General features: G+C 40.0%; 2 protein-coding genes across 3 annotated transcripts; one reads left to right on the top strand and one right to left on the bottom strand.

Annotated features, from left to right (window-relative positions):
- The first annotated feature begins 217 nt into the window (after window positions 1-217).
- On the top strand, window positions 218-8,735 carry POMP (proteasome maturation protein). Its single transcript, XM_071433985.1, has 6 exons — window positions 218-312; window positions 1,755-1,852; window positions 2,605-2,665; window positions 4,718-4,819; window positions 6,497-6,590; window positions 8,237-8,735. The coding sequence occupies exons 1-6, from the start codon at window positions 310-312 to the stop codon at window positions 8,302-8,304; spliced, it is 426 nt and encodes a 141-aa protein (XP_071290086.1). The 5' UTR covers window positions 218-309; the 3' UTR covers window positions 8,305-8,735.
- Window positions 8,736-11,089: 2,354 nt separating this feature from the next.
- On the bottom strand, window positions 11,090-23,947 carry SLC46A3 (solute carrier family 46 member 3). Of its 2 annotated transcripts, XM_071433984.1 has the most exons (6): window positions 23,738-23,947; window positions 23,341-23,558; window positions 17,399-18,268; window positions 16,912-16,995; window positions 15,321-15,477; window positions 11,090-13,689 (listed from the first exon to the last, which is right to left on the bottom strand). In XM_071433984.1, exons 2-6 carry the CDS (start codon window positions 23,534-23,536, stop codon window positions 13,602-13,604), a joined length of 1,395 nt encoding a protein of 464 aa, XP_071290085.1. In that variant the 5' UTR covers window positions 23,537-23,558; window positions 23,738-23,947; the 3' UTR covers window positions 11,090-13,601. The 2 variants fall into 2 exon arrangements, with proteins under 2 accessions (XP_071290085.1, XP_071290084.1); XM_071433983.1 differs by lacking the exon at window positions 23,738-23,947 and having other exon boundaries at window positions 23,341-23,712.
- Window positions 23,948-24,596: the final 649 nt, after the last annotated feature.

Raw genomic sequence — 24,596 nt, 5'->3', positions numbered from 1 at the left:
TGGACTCGCTGGTCTGATAGGTCTTTTCCAACCTAACTGACCCTGTGCTTCAGCGAACAGCGCGTTCAGTTTACAAGGCACAGACCTCCGAGTAAGAAAGCCATGGAAAAGGAGGGCCCAGGCCGGACACGAACCCCTCACCCTCACAGGGCGCGGGGCGAGGTGGCCCGGCCACCATCAGTCACCGCCCCCCCAGCGTCCCCATGGCCCCGCGCGGCCCCGCCCCTCGCACTGTGACGCCCGCGGGGGGCGGGACGGAAGTGAGCGAGCGGCGGCGGCGGAAGTGGCTGCGCGCGTCGGGGGCTCAAGATGGTGAGTGCGGGCAGCGGCGGCGCTGGGTGGTCGGAGGTGTCCCGGTGCCGGACCGCACCGACCCAAACCGGACCGGACAGAACCTCCTGCCCCGCCGCCCCCGCCGTCTCCCCCGGCCCTCACCCTCTCGGCGTAACCGGGGGCAGCGGGGCCGTGCTGAGTCATAGGGGTCCGGCGCGGCCATGGCGGGTTTCCTCACGGGCGCGGGGGACCGGGACGCACGGAGGGCCCGTGGCGGCTGTACTTAAAGCCCTTCCCTGCGGCGGGGCGGGACGGGGAGCCCCGGCAGTCCCAGCCTCCCGCAGCCTGCGGCTTCGGCGGCGCAGCTCCCGGGGAGGGAGGGCACGCCTGGGCCCTCCGTGGTGGGCAGCAGCGCTGGGACCGCCTCAGGCGGGCCGGGCACTGGGGTGACTCGAGAGTGTTGGTTTTGGGGCGTGTTGCGTGGTTTTCTCCGCGAGTTTAACTTTGATCTTCCCTCTTGTCAGGTCATCCAGGTACCGTATCGCTTTAATGCTTTCATTTACAGCAGCCTCACAAAGGTCTGGTCAGTGCTGAGTGTGTAAATTGGTAGATGCGTTATATGCGTGGAACAACAGGCACGTTAGGACTGTCCTACAGCTCTTGTGTTACTGCGAGCTCACATGTTGGCACAAAAGATCTTAGCTGTAAGCATGAGTTTTCTGTTAGATATGACAGTGCTGCTGGGGGAAACCCTTGCAATGAACTGCTCATCACTGTCATCTTCCAGAGATCATTGCTGTCACCTTTTGTTGTGTATTAGATACTGCCCTATTGGTGGAGCAATTTTTATTCACTTCAATAAATTTGGGTAGGTTAGAGTGAAATTAGTGGCCTGGGTTACTAGTAAGCAGTACTTAGTATTTCTGTGGACTTCTGGTGATCCACTACAAGTTAATGCTTGCCTTTTTTCTTTCAGTTAATTGCATACTGGACTGCTCAAATACACCTTGTCCTCCTTATGGCAGCCTCAAACTGTGCCTAAATTTGATCTTGCGTCAGTATTGCAGTAAATGAAGGAATGCTCCTTTCTGTCCTGTCAGCTGTCAGGACACTTGCCTCTTTCCTTTCCATCCCTGCAGCCCAGGGTGGGAACAAACAGGGGGTATATTGTGAGTTTAACTTGCTCTGGGTCAACCAGATCCAAAAATGTTGTCAGTACCTTTAGTTTTTATCAGACTCTCTGAAAGAATTCAGTATTAGTGTAGGGTTTCTGGTTTTGCCTCTATTTTAAAGAAACTCTGAAGTCCAGGGGTACTTTAAGTAGTTTTTGAGCACTTCCTTTCATTTGGCTGGCCTAATGGCCCATACAAAAGTGATCTGGTTGTCTGGCTGTTGAAGTAATCTTTTGAAGTAATCTTTTTTTTTTTTTCCTTTTCTTTTTTTTTTGTTTGGTTTGGTTTGGTTGGTTTTTTTTGTTCCAGAATTCCAGAGGTGCTGCTTCTCTGTTGAAGGATAGTATCTCATTTACCGACGTTTCAGCTGCAGGGCTGTTTGAAGGTCATGATCTTCTGCGCAGAGGGTACACTTTTCTTTTGCTTGCTGAATTGTGTCATAGACAGTGCTGAACTGCAGTGTGTGTTAAATGTTGGCTTTTACAGAAGTTTCTTGCAAGGTGTGTTGCAAACAGGCATTTACCTCTGTGATGCTGTCCTTTAGAAAAGAAACAGCAAAGTATTGATAATTGTGAAATATCTGATAGTTTTAATATACGTTTATATGAGTGTGCCATAACACTGTGGGGAATGCTTAATTTCAGCACTGGGACAAACCCCGAAAGTAATATAATAAAAATAGTTTGGAATTTCCCATTTTTACCCAAGTGCAAAACTTATGTCTCTGTCTTGGATAAGGAATACAGAATAAGTTAATGGAGTTTAAAAATGCTGTACAACTGGCATTGGGGAGAAGGTGTGTACAATATTCAATTACAAAAGCTTGGAGGCTTCAAAATAAGATACAGTGTAGCTTGGACATAATTAAATCTATTATGATTTCATTTATAAGTATCTTAATCTCTTTCTGAAAGCTATCAAGGAAGAAAAACACATTCTGTTTTGTCACGCATAAAGGATGTTTGAAACTTTCTTCTGATAGGGCTGTAGTTAGAGGTTTTACTTGCTGGTTCACTATTAATCTTTTTTTTTTTTTTCTATTTGGACTTTGCTAGTTGTGTGTCTCTGGTATTTGTATCTGGGATTGGTTTTGGAATGCAACTTAAAAAACCATATCCCAATTATTTGAAGTTAATGTCCTTTCTACTTATTCTTCTAGCTTTACAAGTGTGAAAAATGAATTGTTGCCCAGCCACCCACTGGAGTTGACAGAAAAGAATGTAAGCATAAGATCAAATGTAGCCATCTTCACTCTTAACTAATTATGAAATTTAAATTAACGGTGTGGTTATCTGGACTGCTTTATACAGTAGCAAGTAATGAGCAGGGTCTTTAACAGAATGAAGGTGTTCAACAATACTAACATTTTATTTATTCAAATAACATTGTCGGCAAGTCTCTTTAACATTAATCTCTTACTTATATCTCTCCTCACTTCAAGTGTGTATAAGCAGGCTTCTGAGTAGGGACTTGTGTGGTCAGGTTTAGTCATCCAAGAGTGTGTGTGCAGCCACCATAGGTAGGCTAGGGGCACACCTGTCACCTCATGAAGGCTGATCCTCCCATTTTTTTCTGTAGATTTCTGTAGTCTGTCTTCATTTTCAGACTTTCAGCCTGTGAACACTTACATATTTTTCCATAAATTCCTCGATCCCATCTAGACATTTTACACCTACAGTTTATCATAAATGTTTGCAATCTTGTCTGGCTCAGTCCTTGCTCATGGACCATTGCAAGTGGTCTGTGGAAGGTAGAGGGAGGTCAGGCTTGGTGGTTGAGCTGAATGTCTCTGGTGCCTGCTTTGTCAGTGCAGAAGATACCGTGTATCTAACTGTCCTGGAAGCAAAGAAGTTATTTTGATAGAATGTTCCAAATTGCTAAGTTAAACAGCAGGGCAAGGTCTGACTATAATGTCTAATATTCTGATTTTAGCCAATGTTAGTGTTGCCTTGCATTAAAAGGATGATTTTGTGACACCAAATTTGTGAGTTTATTTATAAATACTGTTAATGTTTCAGAGCTATTTGTCAATTGATTTTTTTTTAACTGGTTGCTATACTTAGTTTTTAACTCTGTTCTTGCTATACAAAACCTACATAATTAAAAGATCACATGTTAAGGAGACAAAAATGCGCAGAAATAGGCTATGTGATCCCCTAAGAAGTATTGTGAGTCTTCTAAATTTTTTCTTCACATTGGGTTAATTTTTCTGTCATTTTAAGGCCATTTTAATAATTATTTTCATGTATATTTGAATGGGAAAGTATTTAACTTAGCCTGAGATAGATAGATAGATATGGTTGTTTTTGCTGCTATAAATGTTAAACAGGTTTTTCAGGTAGCACTGGTAGAAACCAAATGTCTCTGCTACCCAAAAATCCTTCTCTTTATAAAATTAAAGAAATGAAAAAATAATGTAACCAGAATTATAAGATTAGGATGAGGCATATAAATAGTATTTTCCACTACCATTTGAAGAGCATTCAGTATAGATTGTTGTAGAAAAAATGCTTGTTATGTCTTTGACTTGTATTTTTCAGTTGGTTTTTGAGATCCCTTCTCATAAATATGACGTTCTCATAATAAGAGGGTTTTGTTGTGGTGATGGAGAACAGATTTTAAAGTTAGAGATTTGAATTTTTTTGATTATTTAAGCTTAAGTTTAACATTAAGTATAACTTCCTTCTTTGTACTCCAGTATACATGAGTGAGTACTTTTTCTTTAAAAAGCCTCTACTAAATAGATTTTCTTTGTCTTACTGGTAAGTTTGAGAGTAGTTGGGAAAAATATGATTTTCATTTGCTTTTCACAATTATAAGGAGTGTAAGTGGTGCTCTGTTTCCCTGCTTGACCAGAAAAGAAGTACATCAAGTGTTTTCAAGTAGTCTTTGATGACTAACTAATGACATCAAATTAGTTTTTGTGATTTTTAAACTTGACTTAGCTTCCTATTCATCCAGACAATATCGTTGTAAAGTAGTGCAAAACTGTACCACTTGGTGGTGTTACATCTCCTGATAATCAAAAATAACAAAATAAAATTTCTGCTATTAATTTGGAATAAAATCCAGCAAAAAACCAACTTCAGCTTCATAGAAATCTTACTGCGTCACTCTTTCCTGTACACTCGAGAAATGTTTGATGGTATCACTAAATTTTTACATACATATTTAGTAAGCATGTTCTTTTAAGTAGGATGTCACAAATTTCTTCTGTGGCTGTACTTTAAAGTAAGTTTTTCTAAAATAAAAATCACTGTTGTTTGTGACAGTTCCAGTTAAATCAAGATAAAACAAACTTTTCCACACTGAGAAACATCCAAGGAATCCATGCACCCTTAAAGCTGCAGATGGAATTCAGAGCAGTGAAACAGGTAGGCATTTTTATCCAACTGATATAACTTAGGCCATTTGAAAAAAATGTTTACCTTGAAGCATGCTTTCAGAGACACATCTTTCTTTGTTGAGATACCTTATGTTTCCAAAAGAAATTAATTCACTGTTAAAAACGATGAACCAAACAGTGCAATTACTAGTTTTTAGAGCAGTCCATATACTGAAGCCTCTTAACTGCTGTTCTTTTATTGGTTATTTGGTGAAGTGGTAACTGCTCTAGCTTTGCTGTGGAATAGCTTCCTGTAAGCCTTCAGAGAAAAGCAGGAGGAATTGAGTATTGATTCCTAAAATTAATACTCTCCACTGCAGAACGTATGACCTTCACAGGAAAGGAGTCTCTGTAGCTGTAGGGAAAAGAGATTTAGGGGTCTGAAGCTCGTAGTGATTTGGGAGTAGATGTAGAGGTAATGTGAAACCTGAAACAGAGAGTTTTCTATGTGCTTATTGTTCCTCAGCCTTTGTTGTAAGATCAAGGGATCTCTACAGGGAGTTAAGTTCAAAGGTTTTAACTCTTAATTGAGAATCTGAGTCTGTCTCCTTTTCCTTCTTTTCTCCTAGGATTGAGGGTAGCTGGAGAAAGGGAAACATAGAAAGCTCATTGGTCCTAGTTAACTTTTTTGTCTTCTTGAAGGTTGTTAAGCTACTAAGAGTAGGTTTTCCAAGTGAATTAGAGCAATTTTGCACTCTGAGTGATAAGGAATTTTGTACTAAACCACAGTGAGCTGCATTAAGCTTGGAAGAAGTTACTGGTCAGAAGGTGTGAAAGTCAGGATGTGAGATACGCAAACATCCCTTGGTCTCAGCTGTGCTGTCTTGAGGAATCTTTTTCCTAACTAACATTAGCACATTGCAGAGAATGAGGGAGGTGAGGATATCCTGTTAGTCTGTCTCCAGAGGTGGTTTTGGGAGATGGGTGGGGGAAATACGGTGATCAGAAGGTTTTTCACTTCAAGATTCATGTTGGGTATAGAAGTTTTCTTGTAGTTCAGCTGAAGTATCTCTAGCAGTAGTGAATGCATTCTCAGAAAATTTATGCTCTGAAATCAATGTGTGCTATTTGAAATTTTTTCAGAAATACTGTGAGTGAAGGGTACAGAAGACTGTTGAAAGTAACTAGGAGTGGACTTGAAGCTTAAGAATTGGTTGAGATCAGAGACATAATTATGATTTAGATTAATTAGAAGGAGGATTATATTTGAATGTGAAAGTCAGTATAGCTCTTTCACTTGCGTTCCTCACCCGTGTTAGAGATGCAGGAGGCTTAGAATGTAGTTCCCAAACTCTGCAGTATACATCAGTCATCCAGTACTGACCTCAGGTCTGGAGCTTTGCAGTGAACCTCCCCAACTTTGTGAGAGGAGCTTTACAGAGTAGACAGAAAGTACTTTGTTATTTTTTAAAGTGCAATATTTGATGTACTACCTACACCACAGTGAAAACTAAAAATCTATTAGAAGGCTGTTCTTCTCAAACAGATAACCAAAAGAAGATGGTGGTTTTTGTGTGTCTTTGTATGCCAGTAGTTCTCTTATTCCAGTGTTGCTTTTTCTGGCTGTTGATTTTTCTAAGTCTCTTCAGACTGAGAAATCCAAATATGAACCCTTTCTCTTTCAGACTTGCTGAGATTTGAACTCTTGCTTGAACTCTTTTTACAGGTCCAGCGTCTACCATTTCTTCACAGCTCAAACATGGCAATGGATATTTTGAGGGGAAATGATGAATGCATTGGTTTTGAGGATATCCTTAATGGTAAATACATTCTGGCTTTAATATTATGGAAATATTTAAAGGCTAAATTTGGGAGCTATGAAGTTCTTTGCCTCTACTGAACAAGAGAATTAAACTCCCAAAATGAAACAAACAACACTAAATCCTAAAAGCAAAGAAGAACTGGGGAAGGAGAAATAAACGTAATTCAGCTGTAAGTTATGTGGAATTTACTCTGAAATATTGAGCAAGACAGTAGGCTGTCTTGCTTGTAGGCTGGGTTTCCAAAGAAGTAGATTATGCATGTATGTTGTATGTCTCTTTCCTCAGGAGCTTTTAAAGTACTTTTGCAGAGGTTACAAAGTTTTTTACACCTTGTAATTAAGAAGATGATGTTGGAGAAGAGGTACAGAATTAATGGAACAGATACTTAGCAGGGGAAAGGCTCCCTCAAATGAACTCAACAGGCTGAGGTTGCATGGTAGCCTGCTGACTATTAGTATGTGTGGAATAGAATAAACCTGGAAAAATGGCTTTTGAACAAATTACTTCTAGCTTGTATTTAAGGAGATGGAAGGAGGCAGAGATTATTTTTAAGTGGGATTGGAGAATGGAAATAGCTGGGGAGGTAGGGAGCTGGAAATAATGGAGTAACAAATATGAATCTAGAGGCATGAAAATAACCCCCAAATTTCGGGTTGTTTTCTGAGATGGATATAGAGGGACCAAAGGAAGGAATCTTGGGCTGTTGTCCACAGGGGTAGAGCAATGTTGAACATAATTTGTAGACATTTGGTTATTTCCCACTGCTCACAACAAACTTAGATTTTTATAGAGTGGTGAGGAGTGAGTGGGTTACAAGTGTTTTTGTTAAGGGCTTTATTTATCAGAAAGTGGACCAGATATTTTTGTTGTCTCTGGAGGAATCAGAGGCATTAATATGTCTCATTTATGGAAGGAAAACATGATTGATGCACCCATAAAGAAAAGTGTATTTCTTCCAAACAGTCACAACATGTATACTGGCTCTGGGTTTGTTTTGGTTTTGTTTTGTTTTTTTTTTTTTTTTTTTTTTAATTTTTTTTTGTGAAGAAAAGGAGTTCATACTGTCAGTATTGGTCTCTCTTGTGTCCTCGGCACATTCCTTCGTAGCCTTTGAGTACAGTGACTAATGTCAACCATACTCTACAGAATGGAGGAAATCTCAGATGTATTTACAGGTGTAGAATTTCTGTGAAATTAGGCAGCTAGGTGGAGAAGAGAAACCAGAATTATGTCCCACCTAACAGGAGGGAGAACTGTGAACTTGTGTTGTGTTGGAGAGAGGCGTAGGGCAGCTATGGAGAAAAGCTTCAGTCAGACTTGAGTTTTCTCAAACACTAAACTTGTGGTGTAATCCCTTTGAGATTCAGGCTGTTGGAGTCTGTGCTTGTGCAGAACTGGTTGGTTTTACTTGAAATGTGTGTGTGTCCTTAGGACAAGCCGTTCCACAATATATGTGTTTGTTCTATCAGTGCTTTGGATAGAGGCTTCTGAGTTACAGAACTGCTCTCTGCAACACTGTCAAAAATCAGTCAAGTAACTATTGCACTAAGCATTATAATGAAAAGAGATGTTCACCTTCATTAGTTGTTGTTAGTCTTTGTACCTTGGTAAAGGTTTCATGCTGTCAACTTTTCTTTTTTCAGATCCTTCCCAGAGTGAGGTTATGGGAGAGCCACACATGATGATGGAGCACAAGCTTGGTTTATTGTAACAAAATATACTTCAGAAAAATGTTTTGTGTGTGTCTTTCTAGTGCAGATCTAAGTACATGGTATACTAAATTGACACTCACAGTGTTAAGCAAGCAGACCTAGTTATCACTTGCCTTCCTTAATGAAAAGGCACATTAAATGTTTAATGTCTCTAAATTGTTCTGTGCTTGTTTCCAATCATACAAATGTCCTGTAACTAGTAGTTTAAATAATGCCTTTTCATAAACTGCTCAGGACAATAGCTTCTCAAATATGGAAATGCTATATATGTATACAAGAAATTCAAAAATACCCAGGCATTTTAAAACTGACTACTGTGGTAAATGCATTTAATAGGGGAAGAGGAAGGTATTTTCCGTTGCATAACTCTTTGTTCATGAAAATTTCCATACACTTTTTAAACTATTGAATAAAAGTTTGCTATAAATGCTGTTGTGTTTCAAAATATATTTAATCCTAAATCAAGAATCTCTTATCCATGACCCAGTGTTGTCCCTTTTGTTGTAATATCTTTAAAGGTTTTTAACTTGGGCAGTGCCAGTTACATACATTGTAGCCCTCTCTTGACAGCTGTTTGAGTGAGCTATTAAGCTTTTATGTAGAATTGAAAGTATTGCTGTAAGAGTGGAATTAAAGGTCTAGGTTTTTTTCATGTGTCCCTGAGAGGGTATTTTGGTTTCTGGAAGTAGAAGCAAGTTCCACTTGGGGTTTAAAGAGATATTTTAAAATCTGTTTGAACATAATCCACAAGACCATTCCCAGGTCTAGGTATTTTAGTATTAAGAAAGAATGCAGAATTATTAAAGTACCTAATAAGCTGCTGCAGTAAGGACATGAAAATATGGTGGTACAAATGCAGAAAAAAATATTTGTGGGTTTACTAAAATCAGATCTTAATTAAGGAAGAGTGAGAGATTTATACTTAAATACATCTTTTAAGGGAGCAGACCACTGGAAGGGTTTTTGTGTGCCTAAGTGGTTTTATTAAATTCAGAGTTGTAACAGCTATTGCTGATGTCATACATGTGTATATGTTATATCAATCCTGCAAGGCAGGTAATACAATGTGGCATTTCAGGAAAAAAGTCTGTGGTTCAAAAAATGTTTTCTCTTGTCAGATATGAAGAACTTGAAAGAGTATTTCTAAAACAGGAACTGTCTTTATTCAGCAAGTTTTAATGACTTGGTTAAATGTAATTAGTGTTCTGTTGTATATAATTTTATCAGGAATGTTGCTATAAACCTTTTTCCACAACTGCGAACCTCCCTTGTGCTTTACAGTGGGCCTATAACTACTACAAATTCTCTATCAGTTTGGGCCAAAGCCTCTAGCTTCTGTCCTGTAAATTTTATAGTGCTTTTATATGCAAAACATTGCAGCATTTTGGAAACATTAAGATAATAGTATGACTCACTTTAGTGGTGGTCTTATTTGGTTTTATATTTAAATTTGTTTCATTTAAGAATTGGAGCTTCTAAAATTTTCTGTCACTTAAGACTTGTAGAGATTAGAGGCTTGTGCTATGCAGTACAAGCTGTTTAATTTGTTGGGTTTTTTTCCTTGGGGAGATTAAAGAGGGGACCAATAAATTGAACATGCAAGTGCAAACCTACTCACATTTTTGTTTTCTACAGCTGTCCTCATCTGTGAGTTGATAATCTTTATTAAATATCAGAGTTGGCTGCTGGTTTATAATAAAACAAAACCAAACTGTTATGAAGCAAGCTTGGGATTCAGTAGGCTTTTTACTGCTCAAGGCTCAGGCCAGAAAAGCTGAGGGATTACATTGCCAGGTCTGGGACAAGTTAAAGATGCTGGCATGGATTTTAGGAGGTCTGCCATCTTACCTGCACTCTTCAAGAAAACAGGGAGCCATCCAACAATCGGACACTGGTACTTTACAGTTCCCCACTTCAGGGTATTGAGCTGGTTGGCCTTTCCTAGTGTTGGCTGAAAGATGGATGCTGTTGCATCTAAGCAAAACTACCTTAAGACAAGTAATTTACTAGAGTTTCTTACTAGGGCAGTGTAAAAGCAGAAGCAGAGGTGGTTTTGTTCAATGATTAGTATACTTTGTAATAATCTTGGGTGAGATCTAGCTGTAGTCAGAGCCAGGAAGTTGCATTGTTCATTATGTCTGTAAGGAAGCTAATCCTAGGGGTTAGCCAGGCTGGGAAGCAAATAGTATGTGTAAGAGGCCTGTCTGAGAATTTATGCTGTTTGAGAAATGGGAGTCAAGCAGGACTGATGTAAAAAGCTTTTGAGGTAAAAAGGAAGGGTTACATTTTCTCAGTGCTACAGGGGGTTGGGCTGTGGACTGGGCTTCCTGCCCCAGCCCATTCTTCCCATTTTGTACAAGCCTCATTCTGTAAAGCAGGTGCTGCACAGAGCAACCCATGGAGGCAGCTGAGTGGGGTGTGCCGGGCACTGGAGCTGGGGCAGATCTGGCCTGGGTAAGGGGAGGAAGGCACTTCCAGTTCTGCTGCTCTGGCAGGTGCAACACAAGCCCCCACCATGACTTCTTACAGGTGGCAGTGCTGTCCCTACTCTGTAACTCCCCAACTCCTCTTGGTGCCAGTGTTCTGGGCAGCATCCTTTCCTCTCCTCAGGTGCAGGAGGGAAGCAAAAGCACATCTGCTCTGCTGTTTGTGTTATGACCATAAAAAAAAAGATGATACCGTGGTGCTGCTCCTGTTTACACCAACAATCCTGTATCAGTCATGCCATTGGCCATTTGTCAAAAAAAACCAAAATTTAAAAGCAGAACAACTACAAATGCAACAGAGTTTTAAAAAACCAAACTTTATTATTATTATGTCAAAATAATTTGTATTTATATACAAATAAAGAAATTATTATAAACTTAATAGATTTTGCTTTAATAATCTGATGCATATTAGTACTTGGTTCCTCAGCTTCCACTGTGCAAGGATTTTTAAAAACACAGTTCATATCCTCCATGTGTTTTGGCTTAAATTTATAGCCAGTTCTAAATGCTCCATCTACCAGAAACACTCAGCAAACAGCAAGTACTTTGTGCAGTTAAATCATATCAAAGCCATTCCTGAGGTGTACGTGCTTGTTGGACAGACACAGCACCACTGTGCAAGTGGCTCACTTTGTTGTGAGCTCCCAAGTACTAGGAGAGGTGTGCACTGAAGAGCAAGTGAAGGTACATGTCCCTTCTGCATCTGCTTTTTTATTTCCAGGCAGTTGTGTGTGAAATAGTTAATTTCATAAAGCTTTACATAACTGCATAATGAAGAGGCAAGGAAGACAATGTAATGTTTGTGCTAAAATCCTTTACATCAGTGTTTTCTTAATCTCTCTACAAGTACTCATTATGTTTTGGACCCACTGGTTATTGTAGCACTCAGCTCATGTTTCCAATCATTTGGCAGTAGCTTGGGCACCTCAAAGGCATTAAGCAGTTTTATTTTCTGGCTCTTGTCTAAACTACCGAGAGAAAGCTAATGATCTTTAATTGCCAGCATCATTCTTGGGAGTTCAGGACAGAAGTGTAAGAGCTAGCTAGAGGTGTTAGCACATTCCCTCTGGCCTGGATAAAGGGCCCTGTTTTCACCTGTGATGGGCAGATAGTGGTATCCTGAATATTGTAAGCTCTCCCTTTAAATTATTTGAACCTTCTTCCAGGCTTCTCTGAGATCATGACACATAACTTGGAAAGAATGCAATCATTCAGTTATAAAGGATCTATAAGAGTATCATCATGATTTGGCATTACTATTTTTGGTGGAGTACCACTGGGAAGTTCTGCAGGAGTCTTTCTGTTCATAGGATGGGTATCAGTGGCTGTAAGCAGCTCATTGTTTATACAGTACATGCTATGTCTGTCTGCATTTTCATCCTAAGCTGTGTGCATGTGAAGTCATTGTAGTTGCTTTCCTACAGGTTTCATTCTCTAAATGGCAGCCACTTTACATTGTTTTGCTTTTTCTACCTAATCTGTTTTGGGGGAAAAGAGTCACACACAACTTTGAGAGATCAGAACAGTATTGGCTGTCAAACTCTTAACAAAATCAACAGATGGGAGTGGTCCTTAACATGATGTTACATTCACATTTCTGCTGTGCTGTGCATTCTAGAATCTAATACTCAGGATAATTTCTACTTAAAGATCTTAAGGGAAAAGGTGAGGAGTCAGTGCTGAAACTGATTCCTAGGTTTGGCAGTCTCACCAGTTTGCACTGGGGCCCTGGGCATGTCACTTGCACTCTGTTAATTTCTCTCTATCCAACCAAGAGAATAGTATCTATTATGGATGGATGTTTTGAATAGCATTTGTAAAGTGCTTTGAAGATTAGAAGTGCTGTTCAAATGTTCATAAATTAGGCTGCATTTGTTGCAAGATAATTAGATTATTAATTCTGATTTTGTCACCTCATTTCAGGGTTGTTAAAAAAATGAAGATCTACAGATAGGAAATGCTATCACAGCTTTTCAGTAAAAGACACCTTTAAGCTAAGTACCAACTTAACTAGAAAACAAGAAATATCTCTGGGACAAAACAGAGATGTCTGTATGCATTCCTTAATATATGGAAACTGATAAATATGCAATATGGCCTCTGCAAAATGTAGGTTTAGGCTGAACTTCACACTCTGCAAGATTTCTCAGCAAGAAATTTTCTGACAGTTCTGTGTGAAAAGCCATTTCAAGAGCTAAGTCACAGGCAAGGTCCACACATCTTGTGTTAAACTTACACAAACACACTGCTAGCTGCAGAACAGTAAGTGTACTTATGGCAGGTATAAGTACTGCCTCCAGTTTGCTTTCTGAAAAAACCTATTTTTTAGTTTAGTAATTTTAGGCAGTTTGGGGGCTTCACTGTTAAGACAGGCCTTTCAAGATGTACGCAGTGGACCACATCCTCAGCTGGCACAAGCTGCAATGGCTTCAGCAGAATTGCCAGCGTCCTCTGGGTTGCTAAGCTTGTCTTTGTCACCCAACTTAAAGTGATACAAGATGTATCACAATCCACATTCTGACATTCTCAAACTTGAGAAAGGGTAAGTGGAAAAAGTACCATCGTACCTTATTTTTTCCTTCATGCTGAAGTAGCATTAATCTCAATTGTCAGTCTATTTCCATAGTTAATAGCTCGCTTTAGTCAAGTGCTAAAAAGAGATTGGGTATTGAGTGGTACCAATTTAGTGCTTATTGCTGCAGGGCCACTTGGAGATTGTGTTGTGTTATCTCTGTGGTTTCTGTGTGACATAACTATCTCTGCCACTGCATGTCAGATTAGAAATCCTGGGTATGTGGATCCTTTGTTTAACTATCAGCACTCTCTAAGCTGGATACTTCTTCAGGTACCAGCAGAGCCAAGTCCTCCCCATTCCAGCTTGTGCACAGAAGCCAGCTGTAAGACAAAGATAAGACACGTATCTTTAGCTGAGATAGTTCAGTATAGCATGCTGATTCAGCACCAACAAACACACAGGATACCCCTCTGCAGCCATCCTCTGTGGCACAAATGTGTCTTAGTGAACAAAAGCAGTGACACTATTTGCTCTAATTACACAAGTCAGACAATATCATTACTGCTGCCTTTGAGCACAGTACTAAACTACTGTGCATGTTACTGACTGGAACAACTACCTTTCTGCTCTCCAACTGCAACACTGAATGACACTCTAAAAAGAAAGGTGCAGAGAAAGGATATTCAAAGGGTCAGATATCTGAAACTAATGGCAGAAGGTAAAGAAATATAACTTTCAGAAATTTATGGTGATGATGTGCTACAGTACTGATTGCAATATGGAGTGGTTGATGGTAAACATGTTTCCTTTTCTGCAGTAGAGCTTGCTTTCTTAATAGAGACTTTCTCTAATTACATTGTACTAAACTAAAGATAATACTTAAGAGAACAAGTACTTACTGTGCCTTTGTTAATGTAACTGAATTTCTCAATCATTTTATTACTTTACCGGAAAGTATTCTTCTCACATGCAAGACCCCTTTGCTTCAATTCCCTCAGGTCTTAAGACCCATCACTACTTTAAATCACCATTAGTATAGTCTACTCCTACTTCATTGTAATTATTTACACAGTCTTTACATCTTTTGTAAAGACTGTGTAAATAATTATAATGAAACACGAATAGACTTGAAATTATGTGAAATGTTCTAAATCTACAGCATTATCACTGCCTATTTGAATCTTAAAATGCAGCTGATGCAGAGATAAAAGGAGACTGAGGTAAAGTCTTAGGAAAAAATATGCAAGTCTCCAGCCACAGTGCCACCCTCTTAAGAAAAAACATTTTTTTCCCCCAACTGTAAATCTATCTAATGAAAAGTGATTCCTCTGCCATTTAGATTTTTGTTTCAGCATCCTAAAAAGAAGTAATTTATACTGGAAATAATGTAAAGTGATCTTTGCTTTATGAGTACTCATGAATGGTATTTCACTGTCCATATTACTAGATGGTCACTAGGTATGATTAGACACAACTGCTATGGAGGCCTTTATTTAAAACATGTTTAGAAATTTATTCTTTTGGGCTTTAAAATCTTTTCCAGATTTTAATGGCACTGGATCACAAGGTACCCATGACCAAAGACCAGGACAGACAGCTTTCCATTAAACCCAGTGGGTGACTGTCATGTTTTTAACCCTCATTAGCATCAAGAGAAGAGCTCAGACTGCAAAATTAATTTCATGCCTTTCATGTGATCAGTGGGGAAGGCCTTCCTGGAAGAAAGACCAGGTAAAGGTCTCAAACCAAGGGAAGTCACATGTGCAGTCAAGGGTATGGTGTATCCCACTGGCAGTACATTCAGCTTATCTTCAGTTTGGGGGAAATTCATAGCACAGAGCTGGGGGAAGGTGGCTGGATCAGGGAAAAGGTGTGAAGCTAGAGCCACTACAGCACACTAGCAGATGGGAAAGTTTGAGGACTACCACACTAAACTATTCAGCTTCAATTCATGTCAAAATAGAAATTACTGGCAAAGACAGTCAGAAGAACCCTCCTGATCTGTACTTACCACAGGACAGACAGTGGAATTAGACAAAGGCCTGCTGATAGGAGGAAGCTAAAGCCTGAAAACCATGCAACAGTGGTTGCATAGAGAATATTAAAAACTGAAATTGACATTGTGCCGGTCACAACTTCTAAACAGGCAATACAAGCAAACACAGCACCTGCCAAAAATAAATGGGCAAATTACAAACAAAACAAAACGTCTTCAAAGTACAGAAATTTTAAAACATGGTTCAAAAGATATATCTGTTGACAGTATTTTTGCAAGTATACAAGTTTTAAGCACTAGGTGATCATACTTTTCTATGAAAACAGTGGCAACTCCTACAAAATGCTAGTTATTTTAAGTGAACAAAAACCCAACAAATAAACAAAACATTTTGTTGATGGAAACTATTTTTCTTTCCTATTATTTTGTTATCATGCCTACTTTCTTGCATTTGCTTATCTCATCAAATTTAACCTGTTCATCCTCACTAACCATATTGTGCACATCTCCATCCTTTACCCCTTCCAGTTCTCTTCTTCATTTTACTTTTTCCCTTCTTGTTTCTTCCTTCTCTAACCTTCACTTTTATATGTGGAAAATATTGATTCAACAAGGACTGCTGGTTCAGCTTAAAACCACTGCCTTCTCATTTTTGAAAAGAAACAAACAACATTTTTTGGACTGAACTACCCTTTGGGGTGGCAGTCTGTCCCACAAGCGTCTTGTTGAACACATTTTCTGGAGCTGCATTCATAGTCACAGAACCATAACCAAAATCGCACTAGGTAAGCAGAAAAGGATGACAAGAGGCAACCTGATTGCTTCATCAAACTACTCAAATAGCCAAAGCCCTGAAGAATGCCAAGAAACTCAATACCAGAGGTGCGTTTTAGCACAGCTAGTACAAAGAGGTCTTTGTTTTAGTGTATAAAGATTAATCTTTTAAAAAGTAAAATACAGCAACTCAGAAAAATGTTTCTAGAAAGTATGTTTCCCAAAATCTAGAAAATACACACTCCCCAAAAGCAAAATATGGAATATTAGAGCCGTATTTTGAGGCCTGACATGCTTTTTTCTGTGTTCTATAAGGAAAGGACTTTGAGAAGTATTATGTTACATTTCTAGGGATATGTTTCGAAGCCACAGGCCTGAAGTTGGGGTCCTGCTCCACAGCTCAGGATACAAGTCTAATTGTTTCCAAGTGCTATGAAGATTGACCACCTACTACTTACCTTTTTAAATTAGTAAGTGAGAAATTGACTAAATAACATATCTTTCTCTGCATGCCAAATCTTGTGAATATAGAGGCCCTTGTGAAACATTTGTATAAATCTTGGGCATTCTCTGCTTCAAGTTTCCCATGGTCTTTAATTTAAGAACAGTATTTTGTTTGAAAGTTGAAACTTGCAGTAGTTTTTAACACAGTATTGTTTATATTTAATTCAGAACCAGAAACCATTAATGTCAAGACACAGGCTCATATTATACAGAACTTGAAAGAAAAGGAATCTTAAAGTACCAATATCTGTCTGTTTAAAGGTAATCTTTGCACATCTCTGTTCTGAAGCACTGTATTATTTTATTGTTTAAAAACAATTCTACTTACCCTGTTCACCAGGGAGAACCACTTTTGACAGCATGGATCGGAGAACGGGAATAGGCATAAAGCAGAACAAAGATGGCACTCTCACTGTAAAGCAGCCATGAGACATTGAACTAATTAAAATCCAGGGATTTACAAATATATTGCAACTGCATTAGTCCTATACTTTTGAACACTTAGTTCCCCAAATAGTAAAAGGCAACAGAAAAGTCAGACTACAAGTGCACTGAGACACAATTCTCCGAGAACAGAGAAATTTATAAATCAAATATATTTCTATGGCACTAAAACCATAAGCAGTAATTCCATTGTTCACACAGTTCATCTTTTAATCAAATCCTAGATCAGGCTGATCACCCATTTATATTTTACCTCTCTGTGACCCTTTCAAGGTGGCACATTCAACATCCAACAACTGCATTCACTACAGATAACACAGCAGTATTTTCATATACATTGTTGACCATGGAATAACTGATTCTGAACTCACCTAAAAACATGAGCAGAGTAGTTTTGGCAAAGGCAGCCATGATCATTCCTCCAATGTAAGAAAACATCCCAATAAAGACAATATAAATGTCTTTGAGACATTTGGAAAATAAGTAAACTCCTAAAAAGCTGGTCAGTGAGACAGAAGTGGATGCAGCTGCTCCATATCCAATGTATACTTCATTCCAGCAGAGTGGCTCATCCAGTTCATACAGTGTAAAAAGTGAACTCCCACCCAGCACAGTAAACAAATAAGTCATAAATGTAAAAAGTAACACAATTATTAAAATTCTCTTTTTATAAGGGGCAGTTTGAAAAAGCATGTACACTCCAGAAAATGTCTCCCTAAAAAGTTCTTTCCAGGATACTGGTGCTTCATGCTGGAATTGAGATACACCTACAGTATCTTCCAGAAAAAATACAATATAGATTATATTAATGACATGGAGCAGAGATGCTATCACAAATGTCCATGCAAAGCCTATTCCTCTTAGAAAGTAGCCAGATGACAGTCCTGCCAATCCAGATACAACTCCAAAAATCAAATCCACTACAGCTATTCGTGTTGTTTTCTGCTTCTCATCGTGACACTCCTCTGCTATGTAAGCAAAGCCTCCTCCAAGGAAAGTTGCTATACTCCCAAACAGTCCAGTAATAAATGCAAATACAAATAGGACAGAGAGTGACAAGGAAAAATATGATATTGCAGTGAAGCTAATACTAGAAATCAAAGCTCCCATTGATGGTAAAACTAAAGACCTTTTGTGTCCCTGGCGATCCCCATTAGCTACAATGACAAAGGCAACTATAAGGCTGGGAATGGCTCTAGTTAAGTCCAACTGCATAATAAAAACAGAGGCTTTTTCTTGAACTTCCTGCAAAGAGAAAATAAAAATAATTGTAAATACTATAATAAATTGGGAAAAAATTATATAATTATTAGTATGCAATATAATGAATATTACTGTACATGTTTACAGATTATAAATTATACTATTATAAAACATAATACAAGCAATGTAGTTTTATAACATTATATGACATTTTGATATACTAGGCTCTAATAAAATACATTGTATATTCAGACTTTTGTAATTTGATCTTCAATATTCCTCAAACATTCCCTGTTACATTTTAACCCAAAACTTAAAGCTGAAGACACAGTCTTACTAGTACTGTTGACAGAGAAGCTTCAATGCAGACAAGAGAACAATCCTTTTGAACATGCACTTACAAGAGCTGTAAGTATCTTTAACTGCAAGTATCTCCTTCAATACAGGATATGGCAAATGGGCACTGGGCTATTTTAATACTACTCAGAAATCAGTAGTAAGCTAGTAATCAATTAAGGAACACACTCCATGCTCCCTCCTCACAGGAGATCTTTTTTCTTCCCAAATAATTCTGCTGAGGGGGTTACAAGGAAGAATTAATGGACTAGAGCACACTATGTAAGTAAACAAATCACAGTTTGCTCTGACATCCCACTGTACAATCTTACTAATACTATTACAAACAACAGTAACAACCAAAAAAGTGAAATACAGCTATAAATACTGTACTGACTCACAGGTATGTGAATTAATGGATTTTGCAAACACTGTAAAACTTTGGGTTCAGGAATTGTCGAAATCAGTGATGTCTCTACAGATACACCACAGCAGGTATTCACATAAGGAACAGCAGCTAGCACTATAAAAATAAACACCCATTATGGGAAAAAAATCAGACTTTTTTTTAACAGAAGTATAAAAATTAAATGTGACTGAAAACCAACCATTTAACAGAGCATGGATGGCTGCAGAAAAAAAGAACTACAGAATGTTTAATTAAAAAAAAATTGTTATGAAGCCAGCTGCTAAAGGACACTCAGCAAGCAAATTCTGATCTTGTTTGTAACACAGAGATGAGAGTACCTAATGAGAGCAGCCACAACAGCCCTTTCAAAGACAATCACCTGATCAGACAGCAGGGGAAATAGAAGCAACTTTATTCATACAAACCCTTTATATTAGCTAAGATAAAGTTTCAGATGCAGAGAGTAAAGTCCTGTTGAAAGTCTTCTTGGAATTTTCAGAGGCACAAGACTGACTTGGGCAGGCATTGTGCTCTTCAATCAGCAACAGGTACACTTGTGCAAATCTGCCCACATTCTTAGCCTGTATTCAAGCCATCTATACGCCACATTTCAGGTGTCTCCTCTGCAGCTAACATAATCCTGATGAGTAGCATCCAAAATTATGAAAAAGCCCTAAAACTTACAGGAATATACCTGGGGAATTTTAAAAGCTGCTGAATGCTGTATAAATTCGTATTTATATTTACAGGCAGAGGCCATGAGTTTCTTGTTCAATCTCTTCCTTTGCTTACAAGATACCAGGTTTTATTACAAGAGGAAAATCAACTGATCCTGAGGTTCCCAAGGAAAGTTTTCAAGATCCCCAGCACTCCAAAGTCTTTTGCTCCCTTCCCTTATGGTGCCTGACTGCCTTAGCATTCATGACATCCTGGTAACTTGCCAGCAATGCTGTCACCCTGGAAGGGTCGAAACCATGAAGACTGAACAAACTGAGATGGGAAACGTTATTCTGATCTTTAACTCCTCTGCTGCTGACAAAAAGAACTCTATGTAGTCGCAGACATTGCTTCTTTACTAGGATTGTCTTGTTCAAAGCCATGAGTATCAAACAAATGCTACTATGTTAAAAGTAAAATTAAATGTTAATATGTATCATCTCAGCCCACATAAATTACATAATACAGAGATTATTGCCAGACCATAATGAAGTGTAAAACTGAAAGAATGAAAAACCCAAAACTTGGGTACCCTTTTTTTGGAAGAAGTTGTGCAACACACAAAACATGGCTTCACATCCAGGTAACACATGTAAGCATGAACTTGCTGAGATAAAAAACTTGATGTCTACTGAAAAAAAACTACAGACATAAGTACAGGAAAAATCCATTTAGAGTGTAAGGCATGCAACTGTTCACTCTATGGTTTTATGAAGCCAAAGGAAAAGAATATAGAAAATGATAGGTCAAACCTTCAGCTTCTTTAAAATCACATAACTCCATTAAATAATCAATGGAACTACATATATTTGAAGAGAAAGGTCTAGGTTTTTAATCTGCAAATTCACTCTACTCTGAAAAATGACTTGCAGCGGACTGAAATAGGTATTTCAATCACCTATTTCAAAATTAAAAGAACAAAAATGAAGACACAAGTAACTTATATAAGGATTAAATTAAGAGAGAAGGGCAGCACCTGAGATTGAACAATATAAAGGACATGATAAACTCACAGGCTGATAAGGTAAAATATTACTGAGTAGCAAGGGGAAATTAATGGATTGTATAATGAATCAATGGGATGATAAACAATGTTTAATGATTAATAATACAGCTCTTTCTGAGATATTAAAAAAGGATTATCCAAGTTGGTGGTCAGAATACTTCAGTTTATATTCAAATTACCTTTAAACTCATTTTATTATGACTATTTTTTTCAAATTGTAAAAAATAATTAATCTAAATTTTGTGAAGACGAACCATTTTGAATTATATTTTACTTTTTATGCAGGCTCCAAGTGATTTTTGTCTTCAATTTCCTTTTACATTTTGCTTTGAAATAGGTGAGATTAGTATAAAGCTTCTTCATTCTCAGAACATAAGGACTAACACTAAATTAACTGTTAATAGAGATGTTCTTTTAAACATTAATGCCAAACAGGGCCTTACAGCAACAGTTACAACATCTAATAAACCTAATTCAGATAGATTTAGATTAGGAAGGTCTTGGAAAATCTGGAACACCTACTTCACACATCCTTGCAAAAGCGTTTGGAATTAAGTTACTGGATCTACTCTTTGTCCCACGCACGGGACTATAACTCAGCACAGAGGCCCATTTGCACTTAAATTAATGCGTGTTTTGAGCACCTACATTGTTACACTATGGTAACTAGCGTGGTATAAAAATGCAGCAAGGCATCCAGACAAGAGTATAATTGTTCAAAAGCTCATGCCCTACTGGCAATCGCTGAAATGCAGGGAATGGAAATTTGGCAGGAAAGGGAAACGAAGAAGTTCTGTTGGCCATTATTCAATTGCTGTCTTGAAGGACTCATGTTCTCAAATATCAAATTAACTATAGTTTGTAAGCAAAAGACCTGTAAAGTGTGAATATGTCATCAAATCAGAGACGCTATCTAAACTTCAGCTGAAATGAAGCACTCTGCTTCAGTGTTTTGAGAAAAAAAATGAAGCTGTATCTTGAACCATAAGTGATGGCAATTTGAAAGTCAGGTTGAATTTGAGGCAGTTGCAAAATGCAAAGATATATTTGAAACGTCGATTTCTTGATGGGCTCTGCAATTAGAATTGTATGCTTAGAGAAAATTGCCAGACACAGCATCAAATGGGGAGCTAATACTAAAGAACACCCTTTCTGGGAGTAACATACAAGTATTACTCCAACAATAACTGGTGATTACCTCCATGGGTCAGCTCAGAAGCCATGTTGGACCACAATGTGATTGACCTTTTTTTATTTTTTCTACTAAGACCAGCTTCTGTCACATGACAAAGAACATACGCCTGAATTATTTCTTTGATCACCTTCACTGGAAGCACGTTCCATTAGCAATCTCCTTTTATATATGACAAATGAGGCAGATAAGCTCAGGCATTCAGTCTTGCACACATGCAGCACATCAGAGATTCAGATATGGGATGTGAGCAAAAATTTTCAAGTACCACCTTTTCAGCAGTGTAAGGGAATGCCAACAGACTGTTTGTGTGATCCCAACTTCTGTGTAATTTATACAGTGAATCATTTACTTTTCTGACCCTACAGTGGTTTCATCTTTCACTTTATCCAACCCAATTGCCAGTTGTTGTTGACAAGTATGGTTCCTCTTCTGAAAATATGTTCCCTCTGCTGTTCCCATGTTAGACACAGAAATCATGTGGCCACCGAGTGTGCCAGAGCAGTGTATTGCTTCAGGAAAAAATCCCCAACATTCAAAAAACAACAACCCCAAAACAAGAGATGAGCTTTCTGTTGAATCAGTGCCCCACTCAAATCCAAACCATAACCTGTTACTGCAGAACTGCAAGACACAACACATGGGGTGAGAGGGGGAAGGGAAATGGAGAATGACCATCTCTTCTGATGGCAGCTCACAGCTAGCTCTGCTTAAGTGTAGCATTAAAACTGCACTGGAAGTGCAAAGGAAGAGGTGCCAGTCAACAACTCGCTATCTAGCACACCAAACTACAGAAAAGTGCAAAAAATGTAACTGACCATGGGATCCTGTCATCTTGACGTCCTTGTATTCCAGCAAGGCACACTAGTGCTCTGAATGGCAAACCATCAACCGTATTTAATCATGCAAAGATCAGTTAATTTTTTTTTGACGTTTTAAAACTACAAAAAAAATTATTTTAATTTCTCCTGTTCCTCGTTCTTGTAATTCCTCTAAAACACATGTATTTTAAGCTAGATACTATTTCTTAAAACTACAGTGCATTTGCTGATCTTCACACGGTTATGAAGAACAGTAGGAGCCACAGAGAAAACGGATGGCTCACAAACACAACACGCACAATGGTGTGGGAGGAGGAGCCTCCACCTCCAGTTGTACCCGCGGTAATGTCAGCCCAATGCTAATTTGGTCCCCATTCTCTCAGGCGTTTTTCAACTCCCGCTATAATACAAATTTGTCTCAGTGTCTTCCTGGAGACAAATCTTTGTCTTTAAAGCACTATCTCTACCTACAGCATAACATTAGAGCGAGAAGACAGTGAAGTGAGAGCAGATTACAAAACTACGGCTTTCCGCAGATTTACAGGTTAAGGTTATAAAACAGGAGGTTATACTGAGGCAGCACCTCCTGGCTGCGAGTTTATTTACAATTATTATTCCTCCCCCGCCACTTGCCTTCTGTTTGATATAAGCCGGGCTGCTCTTATTCTGCTCGCAGTGACTGGCATTGCTGTCGCTGACGAAAGTGGAGTTGTACTCCTGCTCCCACAGCCGCCGGTAGATGAACTGCTGCACCAGCGGGGTCGTCAGGGAAAACGCAAAAACGTAGAAGAAAATGACGGGCTCCACGCACAGAACCTTCCTCATTTCTGGGTCTGGGCTTCAAACCCTGTGCCAGGAACAAATCGCGAGCGCTCACGAGGCGAAAGCGAAAGCCCCGAGCGGCAGCGGGCTCGGTGACAGCCCCACGCACGGGGGTCGCGCTCCACCAGCCCCGTCCCGGAGCGCAGCGCTCCCGGAGCGCCCCCGCCCCGCCCCGCCCCGCCCGCCGGGCTGTCCCCTGCGCACCGGGCCCGTCCCGCAGCGCCGTGACACCGTGACACCGGGGGCGGGACGGGGGCGGCCGTGTCCCTCAGCGGAGGAGCGTCCCCCGCCGCGCCGTCACCGCCCCCCGGCCGCCGAGAGGACGAGGCCCGGTGCCGCCATCTCGGCGCTGTCCCTGTCTGGGCCCGCGGGCGGGGCGCTGCGGCGGGCGGGGCCGGGCCCGGCGGCCGAGTGGGGTCCCTGTGCCCGCGGCTGTCACCGCCGCCCTGCTTGTCCCCACGCCGGGGACGCTGCTGCCAGAGGTCAGCGCGCATCAGCACCTTGGCGATGTCAGCAGCGCTCCCCGGGCCCGTGGCGTGTTCGGGCTGATTACACAACGAGGATCTGCGTTGTCAGCGGCATCGCTGGCCTCGTTTAGCACCGTCACCCCGGCCCGGAGCTCAGCCTGCGCGGCGGCCAGGTGGCCGTGCCTGGCCGAAGGGGAAGCCACGGCGTGCTGCTCCCCCGTGCTGCCGAGCGCTCCGCTCTCAGCTGACAGAGCTTAGGGGTTTTATTATAGCCGCTGCCCTTCCGTGGGCTCTCGGCTTGTCAGCGTGTGTAAAACCAACATTTGTTAGCCACCAGCTGGTCTCTCATTAATAGAATCATAAAGCTGTGTAGGTTGGATAAGACCTCTAATATAATGAAGTCTAACCATTAACCCAGCAGTGCCAGGAAGAGACAGACCTCGCTCTCTGGGTCTGGCATAGCTGGTGCCGGGTGTCGGGGGAAAGGCCTCCTGTCGCTGTGAACACCTGCTGGGGCACCTGCTGCATATCCACATGAAAGGTTGTGCTGGTGCGGACCCGCAGTTGTGCAGTTCAGATACGGCCTCTGCCCGCCC

Source organism: Agelaius tricolor, unplaced genomic scaffold, assembly GCF_023055355.1.
Source record: "Agelaius tricolor isolate 1412-34295 unplaced genomic scaffold, bAgeTri1.0.p SCAF_9, whole genome shotgun sequence".
NCBI lineage: Eukaryota > Metazoa > Chordata > Aves > Passeriformes > Icteridae > Agelaius > Agelaius tricolor.
Note: the sequence above shows the minus strand (reverse complement) of the source record. Positions and strands in the feature narration are given on the sequence as shown.

Excerpts from the sequence above, each read along its gene's own strand:
- SLC46A3 (XM_071433984.1), bottom strand. The coding sequence starts at position 23,536 with ATGAGGAAGGTTCTGTGCGTGGAGCCCGTCATTTTCTTCTACGTTTTT. Across the intron at positions 18,269-23,340 it reads TTATATCAAACAGAAGGCAA|TTCAAGAAAAAGCCTCTGTT; the intron begins GTGGCGGGGGAG and ends CTTTGCAGGAAG. Across the intron at positions 16,996-17,398 it reads TACTCTGCTCATGTTTTTAG|TGAGAGTGCCATCTTTGTTC; the intron begins GTGAGTTCAGAA and ends GCTGCTTTACAG.
- POMP (XM_071433985.1), top strand. Across the intron at positions 1,853-2,604 it reads CATGATCTTCTGCGCAGAGG|CTTTACAAGTGTGAAAAATG; the intron begins GTACACTTTTCT and ends TTATTCTTCTAG. Across the intron at positions 6,591-8,236 it reads TTTTGAGGATATCCTTAATG|ATCCTTCCCAGAGTGAGGTT; the intron begins GTAAATACATTC and ends TTCTTTTTTCAG.